This window comes from Lactuca virosa, chromosome 2, assembly GCF_052849685.1.
Source record: "Lactuca virosa cultivar CGN04683 chromosome 2, Lactuca_virosa_CGN04683_v6, whole genome shotgun sequence".
Taxonomy (NCBI): domain Eukaryota; kingdom Viridiplantae; phylum Streptophyta; class Magnoliopsida; order Asterales; family Asteraceae; genus Lactuca; species Lactuca virosa.
In genome coordinates, this window is record NC_136427.1 from 150,305,013 (window position 1) to 150,314,754 (window position 9,742).

Sequence of the window (9,742 nt, forward strand, 5' to 3'; positions counted from 1 at the left end):
ATTGCCTAGAGGGGGCATTGAGCAGACTCGGTGGGTCATTTTCACCGATGCAGGATGTCCAACTTGATATCGTCCCAGATAGACTAGAGTGGTCTCTTGATATTAATATCAAGATATATTTTAAGCCTCTTCGACTCATTATTTTTTCGATGGTGGACTGATTACTTCGGGTGATATGGTAACCAAATGGAATAATTAGGTTCCTATTAAACTCAATATTCTAATTTGGACGGTGCAGCTTCAGAGTATTCGCATGAGAGAGAGAGAGAGAGGTATTTTGATGGAGTTGATAATGTGTCTAGTTTGTTCTTGTTCAATGAAGACTATTAGATTTTAATGCATAGGATGTTCTGTTTCGATTGGTATTTTGAGTTGTATTACTATTTGTTGGGGCTTGCGTCTGTAGATTTTAGTGCATTTTCTTCTCTCTTGGTCTAGTGCAGTCACGTTGAGGGGAGGTCAGCGTAAGATTTTTTATGCAGTTGTTCTGATAACGTTTTGGTGCATTTGGAATTTTATGAATGTAGTCATTTTTTTAACGATTATCCCAAAAAAGGTCTTGTTTTTTATGATGTAGTTGATAAGGTTTTCTCTTAAATTTCTAATAGATGTAACAAAGCTAAGTTAAATTAGACTCCTTATCTTCATAATCCTTCTTCTATTATCATATACTCCCTCCGTCCAAAATTATTGTCCACCTTACTATTTTAGTTTGTCCCAAAATTATTATTCACTACCAAAAGTAGATTACACTTTTACCATATTACCCCTAACCTTTAATAAAGTAAACTTGAATAATTACAAACGCACATTTCCCATTGGTTTTAGAAAAGGGCAAGAGGGTCATTTTACTCAAAAAGACAAAACTAATGATTGCTTTTCTTAATCTATGTGTTTTTTGTCTGTAGACAATAATTTTGGGACGGAGGGAGTAATTGTTTTTTCTAGCTTCTTGCTAGTTTAATATAATTCAGCCGTTCCAAAAAAAATAATAAATAAACAAAAATTGACAAAATGAACACAATTTCAAAATTTTAGAAACTAATCATGACCTTATCCCTATTAACTATTAACATTAAAAAAAAAAAAAAAAAATTTACACTCATAAATATGACAAACATGTTGCCAAAACATTTTTCTCAAAACAAAGCCGATATTTTACTCTTTCTCAATCGAAAACTATTGTATTTTACCTCTATAAACCAAGTTTCTAATCACATCCCATGAAAAGGTACAATAAATGGGATTTCAATTTTCATCATTCATTACATTCTTCATATATCTTTTCTTCCTCACCACAAAAATACTTTGAACAAGAAACCTACAAAACAATTTATATTCCAAATACACAAACATAATAAATTATTTATATATCAAATTATCAATGCATTTAAACAAAATACTTTGTAACTTGAGCAACATACTTTTTTAAGAATTCAAGTAGGGAGAAGTTGCTGTCTTTCATCAGATCCAACTCGATGAAGAACCTGAAAATAATTAAATTCCCACAAAAAATAATAAATTGTAAAAAAAAAAATAGCTGATTTTTTAATTTTTATAAAAGCATTCGAATCAAACAAAGAAAACACCCAACACCTTTTACCTCATCGTTAGCCCCTGCTGCGATATTAATAAAAGACGAATCCCTTGACCTGTTAAAATTATTTCTTTAAGTAAATTCAATAAATAGCAAAATTGTACTTTTGTTTCTTCTTATTACAATATTTTATTTTCAAATTAGTTTTTATTTGAACATATTAACATATCGTGTAATTGTTAACTTTTTAACTTTTTTTTTGTTATATCGTGTTTGCTTCCAAAATAAATTTCATAAGTTGAGGAATACTAACTTAAAATGATTTTTTATCAAACAAAAATCGAAATCACACAAAAAAAAATCAACATTTCAGATATTTAATTGATAATTAAACATTTTAATTATTGCTTATGTGATAATTTTAATTATTTATACCTCTCATTCTTCTTAAATGATTCCAACTTCAAAACTCCATCTTCTTCCTCTTTGACTTTAGAAAGAGGTGAAAAGAACTAAAAAAAAAACGGATGAAAATATTACAAATGCATAAAGCTTATTAACAATTTCATTTTGTGGGACCCATTTATTTATATTTATATTTATATTTATTTATATAAATATAAATATACCTGATGCATTGATATAAAAACAATGGAAATTCCTAGAATAAAATTTATAGTAAGCGTGTGTCCAAATAAAGCTGCGGATGCAAAGCCTGTGAAGATCGTGGCAACTGTTGAGGAATATTTTTTCAAAATTGTATCTGCATTTCCATAAATAGAAATAAATAAAATTGTGTGGAAAGAAATAATTTATGAAGATTGTTATAAATTATATAATAAGTTAATAACGTTACCGGCATATTTGAAGAAAAAAGACGATAATACCCCTTGTGCTGCATTGTTTATTATCAAAAACATGGTGGCTTTTGAATGTCCTTGAAGAATATCAAAGCTTTCAGGACCTGAAAATTCATTATTACAAACATAAATTAAAATCAGTACTAAACTACTAATAGTTGCATAAGGGTAGAATAGTCATTTTACTTTTACCTTTGATTACAACAGTTCCAAGGATCCCTAGGAAGTTGAATATTGCACCATATCCATATAAGAACAGATTCTGCAATCAGACAAATATTTACAAATTCGTTATATTAATTTTGAGAAAGATATATTAAAGCCTCAACTTTAATTTTTTCCTGAAAAAAAAAAAAAAAAAAAAAAAAAAACCTTGCATTTTTTTATTTTTTCTGAAAAAAAGGGTTAATCTCATAAAAAACCTTAAATTTTGTGTTTTTTTCGGATTAAACCTCAACTTTATTTTTTGCCTGAAAAAAGACTTTATATTTTTTCATTTTTTTCCGAAAAAACCCTCAACTTTGTATTTTTTTTTTTAGAAAAAACCCTCAACATTCTAACTGCTTCCAAATAAACCCTCAACTTTTTTAGTTTTTCTCGAAAAAACCCTCACATTTTACAAATTTTTTTGGAAAAAAATAAGTAAAAGGGCCAGATTGAAAAAAATGAAAAAAATGCAAGGTCTTTTTCAGGCAAAAAATAAAGTTGATGTTTAATCCGGAAACAACACAAAATATAAGGTTTTTTATGAGATGAACCCAAAAAAAAACCCTCAACTTTTTATTTTTTTCCTAAAAAACCCTCAGTTCTTTTTTTCAAAATGGTTAATCTCATAAAAGACCTTATATTTTGTGTTTTTTCCGGATTAAATCTCTAACTTTATTTTTTTCTTGAAAAAGACCTTGCATTTTTTTCAATCTGGCCCTTTTAGTCTTTTTTTTTTCAAAAAAACTTGTAAACGTGAACGTTTTTTCGAAAAAAAAAAATAAAAAGTTGAGGGGTTTTTTTGGAAACAATTAGAAGGTTGATGGTTTTTTTCAAAAAAAAAAAAAATTAAAATAACCTGAAGATAAATGCTTGTGTCATATTGACTCTTGAGTGCATATTCATTGAAGACTGATGCCATAGATGGAACAGTTACCTGTATACAAAACTCAATTTATTTCAACATATACAAAAACAATAAATAAAATTATGATTAATTAAATAATAAAAAAAATATATAACTTACAAAAATAAATGTGCAAATATATGCACTCATTGATATTGAAACACCCATTGAAGTAGTTCCCTTAGGTGAAGAACTCAACTGATTTATGCTAATTCCAATAAGCAAAAGAGCAAGAGCTTCCCACTAAAAAATAAAATAAAACCCCAAATTTTATATATATATATATATATATATATATATATATATATATATATATATATATATATATATATATATATAATATGATTAATAACAAACAATATATAATAAAGATTTTAGGGTTTTACAAGGTTACAAATGAAGTAATGAACCTGAATTATGGAAAATCTTCGCTTCATAATCATCTTCAACAAAACAGCAATTACCAAAACCTATAGATTTTAGGGTTTTACAAAGAACAAAATCAACAAATAAGTTTTAGGTAAAGAATTAAAAGTTAAAAACCAATAAATACCTTGAGATTGCTCAACATTTTCACAGTTGCTGGATTAAAATACAGCTGCATTGTGAACTTAAGATAATTATTGATAGCATAGAGAAGGGCAGGAATGGCAAGAAGCACATTGTTGCGAGCTGCCTGTAGAAAGAATGAAGGTAAAAATGTGAAATGACTAAACTACCCTCATGGGAAAATGTATGGAAAAGTTGATTTGATTGATTAATTGATTGATTACCTGTACAAAATTGGAGACTGAAAGAAGTGGCTTCTCTCCAACCTTCTGATTTCTAGCCTGTAAAAACAATATTTCTTCAATTTGTGAAATCATGTGTAGATTGTAATAGCAAAAAAGTGAAAAACTAAACCTAAAGCACAATGATTTGTTTACCTGTATTAAAAGCATAACAAGTGCAAAGATAACTTTTGCAACTTCTGTCAAAAAATTCACACTAATGGGGCTAAAATTGAACTTCCCATCCACCTTACACATGTACACCAAAATCGGCTGTGAAAAGAAAAGGAAGAATGTAAGCTAATGAGCAACTTGAAGTTGAACAGCTTCAATGGAATGAATATGCATGGTATGATTGGAAGAGAAGAAATGAAGAAGGAAGAAGGAAGAAGGAAGAAGGAAGAATCACCTGTAATCCAACTAACATACAGTCACCAACTACCAAGAGAACATTAAGAGCTCGATGCTTCTTTGATAGTTTACTCTGATGTCTATCATAAGCCCTTGAGATCGATTTTGTAGATGGATTTACCAATTTGGAATGGCAAAAGCTGCACTCGATTGTCCCGTTTTTCATCATCTGAAACCGAACTCTATCTAAACCCTAAGCCACGAAATTAAAGCATTGATTAACCAGTTACCGATTTAAATATCTCAATCAATGACCTGATACACTAACCTCGAATGTCCGATGTATTTATATGACTATCAAATGTGCAAAAACGCTTTTCTGCGCTCTCAAAACAATGCCATGAACACACGATCCATTAGCTCAGAACTTGCAACTCGAATCTCATGAAGTCATGATTCAGTTAATTTGTAGTTGAAAAGGATATATAGAAAGCATCAAAATTGACATCTACCTTAATTATAAAATTCCGGGAAGCGAAAGCATTGTTAGATCTGACGATCGGGCGTCCGGTCACGGCCACCACGATTCAACTTCCGCCGGCGGCTGAATCAATTACTCAAGCTAGCAAAACAAACTGAAAGTCTGATCAAAGGTGGAGAGAATCGAATTACTTCATTTCTTGGTTAAACAGTTGATGAAAGAACATGGGGTTTATTTTTTTGGTTTATAATTTCCCTCCCCCTCCAAAATGCAAACACCTGTTATGACGTTACTTTAAATTTACATCAACGAGTTGAGAAGAAGATCGCGTGAAATTGAAATTGAAATTGAAAGATCACCGACGACGATAATTGTGGGCTATTTTACTCGTTTACATTCAAATCAAGTCTTTGTATTTGGTTTTTAGTTTGAATTTCACAAGTAAAATTTTGAACATCTACTAAAAATGAAGTGTCAACAAGTTATACCTTAAACTACAGATTTTTAGTTGATATTTTATAGGAAATAACGATGAGGTAGGAACACAGAGTAGTCTATAGATGAATGCAACAAGGTCTGTTTGTTCTGCATCTTTTTGGTAGGTAGCTAGTTCTTTGTCATTGTGTATGAAGTATTGAACACGTGTAAATTTTGTGACACATAATACAAAAATGGTAATGTAATAAGGAAAACTACAATAAAGTCTTTATATACAGCTTCATAATCGATTTAATTCCTATATATTTTTTTTATTTAATTAAGTCCCAAATACCGGTAGTCGTATTCAATTTAACCCTTTGACCCGGTCAACAGGTCATCCAACTTTCAAAAATTACATTTTTGGCCCAGATTTCAAATTTTATTACAAATTCAGTCCAAAATTTACACTTTTGACCCAGATTTTAAATTTTATTACAAATTTGGTGCAAACTTTACTCTTTTTGCCCAAATTTTAGAATTTTATTATGAATTCATTCTAAATTTAGTTTTTTTTACAACTATTTTTCTTAAATAATTGTTTTTAATATGTTTTTTCTTTATAAAATCATATTTATACAAAAAAAAACGTATTTTCACATAAAAATCTTATATTTTCTATATAAAAAGTTTTTTGTATATGAAATACCTAGTTATAAAAATAGGTATTTATTAAGTATATAAATATACACAAATCCGTTTTTATAAAAAAATGTATAAAAAAACGTATTTTACAAAAAAAAAATGTATACAAACACGTATTATACAAAAACGGATTTATATACATTTTTTTTGTAAAATACGTTTTTGTATACATTTTTTTATAAAAACGGATTTGTATAAAATCATATTTACACAAAAAAAACGTATTTGCACATAAAAATCTTATATTTTCTATATAAAAAGTTTTTTGTATATGAAATATCTAGTTGTAAAAAGAGGTATTTATTAAGTATATTAATATATACAAATCCGTTTTGATAAAAAAATGTATATAAAAACGTATTTTACAAAAAAATATATACAAACACGTATTATATAAAAACGGATTTGTATACATTTTTTATGTAAAATACGTTATTGTATACATTTTTTATAAAAATGGATTTGTATATATTTATATACTTAATAAATACATATTTTTATAACTAGATATTTCATATACAAAAAGGTTTTTAAAAAAACGTTTTTATATAGAAAATATAAGATTTTTATGTGAAAATATGTTTTTTTTTATAAATATGATTTTATAAAGAAAAAACATATTAGAAACAATTTTTTGAGAAAGAAATTTGTAAAAAATCTAAAGTTAGGATGAATTCATAATAAAATTCTAAAATTTGGGCAAAAGGGTAAAGTTTGGACCAAATTTGTAACAAAATTTAAAATTTGGGCCAAAAGTGTAAATTATGGACCGAATTTGTAATAAAATTTGAAATCTGGGCCAAAAATGTAATTTTTGAAAGTTTGATGACCTGTTGACCGGGTCAAAGGGTTAAATTGAATACGATTACCGGTATTTGGGACTTAATTGAATAAAAAAAATATTATAACTAAATCGATTATGAGGCCAATATGTAGGAACTTTATTGCAGTTTTCCCATATAATAATATTAATTTAGAGCTAGATGGTTTGAGTTTCAAAAATTAAAAGTTGTTTATATCTTTTTTTAGTTGTCATCTCTTACATATATCTTACTTTTATATAAGATCATGACATGTAATTCTCTGTCTTAATCTCGTTGTTTTATTTTGACATTCGGTTTTATCTAATGAATAAAATAATTTGTAGGAAGAAATTATATTTTGACATTCGGTTTTATCTAATGAATAAAAGGACATATAGGAAGAAATTATAAGAGGATATTTGATTTCTATATGAGTTTTGATGCTTTAACAATGTTAATTTAGAACCGGGTGTTGAGTTTTGGAGTTTTGAACACATATGTAGGGGTGTTATTTGGTTTTTAATCGTGACCTTATTTAATATTATATGGCATTAGGTCATCCGTTATACTCACCACTAACCACTTTAGTGGTGAGTGCCAACTCATCATCACATTCAACCACTAAAATGTCGGGATACCTACCACTACATCCCTCTTATTTTTTGATTATTGAAATAAAAAGTATTCATCTTTTAATTAATGAAAATGTAGAGAGAGATAGAAAGAGAAAAAAGCTCATTGGGGGTGGTGGTTCATCCTCCCCACCACAATTGACCACAGTTTTTTCCACCACTAGCCACAACTAAAGATATAGGGTGGTGTTCACAATAGTTGTGTGTGGCCACATAGACCACAGATGTGTTCATTGTAAGCATATCAGTAGGTCTTAGCAAAATAAATACCACAAGTAATTAAATGTCAAGTCAGTTAGGATACAGTTGATCATTTTATTTTTTAAAGTGGTTTAATTGACACCAATTTTTCAATTTTAATGACCTACTATGCAAAAAAAAAATGTTTCAATGATCAATTCATGACAAAACACATAGTTCATCATTCTACGGTTTCATTTTTTCTTTTTACATTTATCGTTTCATATAGAGAAAAATATATAAATGGTTATTGTAATTTAAAATACGTCATACATCCCGTCCTTAACTTTTTTTTTCTTGATGAGAATGGTCCTCGTGATTTCAATTTTTTATATGGTTGGTCGTTAACCTATGTAAAATGACTTTGACACCCTTTGTGTTATCTTTTATCCTTTTTTTACTTAATTACAATTTAAATTAGTATTAAATTTGAAAGTTCCAACATACCCACCTCTCTTTCTTTAGTGGTCCAACATCACATCACAATTTCCAACCATCTTAAACCATTACAAAGATAGACGGAATATGACTTTGTATTATATGAGAATTAAAGAAGTGCATGCTATATAAATTGAAAATTTTTAATTTCTCAAAGTTTTGTTTATTTTTCCCTACTGACACTCATAAATAGGGATGAGCATCGGAAGCGACCCGGCCGGAACCGGCCCGGGAACCGAACTTGGTGGAAAATAGGAACCGAAGCGGACTGCCGGTTCCCGATTCCAAAAATCCACAAGAATATCGTCACGGTCCCGACCTGATCGGTTCTATCCAGTTCCAGTTTCAGTTTCGGTTCCGGTTCCGGTACCGGTTCCGGCCGGTTCCCCGGTCCAAATGCTCATCCTTAGTCATAAAATAATCTTTGGTCAAAACAATTTGCAAAGTAATATAAAAAAAATAAAAAGTTTTAGTTTCTCAAAGCTTCATTGGTTCTCTTTTACACTCTGGTCCATAGTTTAATTAAACGAGATGTAACACTTCAATCCAGGTAGTTACCCTTTATACACTTGAAATGAAATTTTATTGCATATTGGTCCCTTCCGTATGATGGGCGTACTTATGAGTACGCTTAGCGTACTAAGGTGGAATGATCGCGAAGGTGAGCCACGTATGCTGGGCGTATAAGTTGGTATGCGGGGCATACGTGGCAGATAATCAAAACCCTAATTCTCGGACTTGTGACCTATTTAAGCAACCTTTCACCCTTTGGACCAAACCCTAATCAGCCTCCATAGCCTCATTTCGTCCCTTTACCTCAGATTTCCTTGAAAGTGTGATTCTTGAGCTTAGAAAGTGTGTTGGTGGCCATTTTAGAGTGTATTAAAAAAAGGAGAATGCGATGATCAAGTCTTAGGTGGCATTAAGCTTATAGATCTTGCATCAAGTTCATCTTAAGGAACTTCTGGAGGTATAAAGTCATAACCTTGTCATCTCTTTTGTTAGTTTGAGCTTTGTTCCATGGAGTCCCTTTTTTGGTTCTTAGACTTTCTCTTATGAGTTGAGCAACTCCATAGACTAAGATGGTTAGATCTGAGCTTTGTGAACATGCTAGATGCATAAAGGTGCCAACTTGAAGGTTGTCTAGATTCCATGCATGAGTTTGAGGTCTTATTGTTGGGTTTTGAGCATTCTAACACTCTTATGGTGTACATGCAACCCTGAATACCTTGGATCTATGTTTTCTCTATTATACATGCAAATATCAATTTTCCAAGGTATTATCCTAACTAGCATATTATGAAGTACAAGTAATATAAGACTAGTAGAATTACATACCTCTTTGTTGGTGCTTGATTCCATGGAGCTCAAGAGCCTAGTGCCCCAAATGTGACACC

The 9,742-nt window shown here is 29.8% G+C and overlaps 1 protein-coding gene across 9 annotated transcripts; it reads right to left on the reverse strand.

Moving 5' to 3' along the window:
• Positions 1 to 977: 977 nt before the first annotated feature.
• LOC145159600 (CMP-sialic acid transporter 3-like) lies at positions 978 to 5,693 on the reverse strand. Of its 9 annotated transcripts, none has more exons than XM_079078605.1 (17): positions 5,599 to 5,693; positions 5,142 to 5,388; positions 4,958 to 5,008; positions 4,688 to 4,882; positions 4,435 to 4,551; positions 4,282 to 4,338; positions 4,062 to 4,184; positions 3,919 to 3,978; positions 3,629 to 3,751; positions 3,461 to 3,538; positions 2,590 to 2,659; positions 2,394 to 2,501; positions 2,167 to 2,300; positions 1,973 to 2,049; positions 1,604 to 1,652; positions 1,425 to 1,487; positions 978 to 1,321 (listed from the first exon to the last, which is right to left on the reverse strand). In XM_079078605.1, exons 4-16 carry the CDS (start codon positions 4,856 to 4,858, stop codon positions 1,437 to 1,439), a joined length of 1,218 nt encoding a protein of 405 aa, XP_078934731.1. In that variant the 5' UTR covers positions 4,859 to 4,882; positions 4,958 to 5,008; positions 5,142 to 5,388; positions 5,599 to 5,693; the 3' UTR covers positions 978 to 1,321; positions 1,425 to 1,436. The 9 variants fall into 9 exon arrangements, with proteins under 9 accessions (XP_078934731.1, XP_078934735.1, XP_078934737.1 ...); XM_079078609.1 differs by having other exon boundaries at positions 5,142 to 5,251; positions 5,599 to 5,685; XM_079078611.1 differs by lacking the exon at positions 5,599 to 5,693 and having other exon boundaries at positions 4,688 to 4,858; positions 5,142 to 5,586.
• Between the last annotated feature and the right edge of the window lie 4,049 nt (positions 5,694 to 9,742).

Bases quoted from the DNA above. Each gene is read 5' to 3' on its own strand.
- LOC145159600 (XM_079078605.1), bottom strand. From the start codon at position 4,858: ATGATGAAAAACGGGACAATCGAGTGCAGCTTTTGCCATTCCAAATTG. The intron at 2,301-2,393 runs GTAACGTTATTA...ATGGAAATGCAG, and splicing joins TTTTTTCTTCAAATATGCCG to ATACAATTTTGAAAAAATAT. The intron at 1,488-1,603 runs GTAAAAGGTGTT...AATTATTTTCAG, and splicing joins CAGCAGGGGCTAACGATGAG to GTTCTTCATCGAGTTGGATC.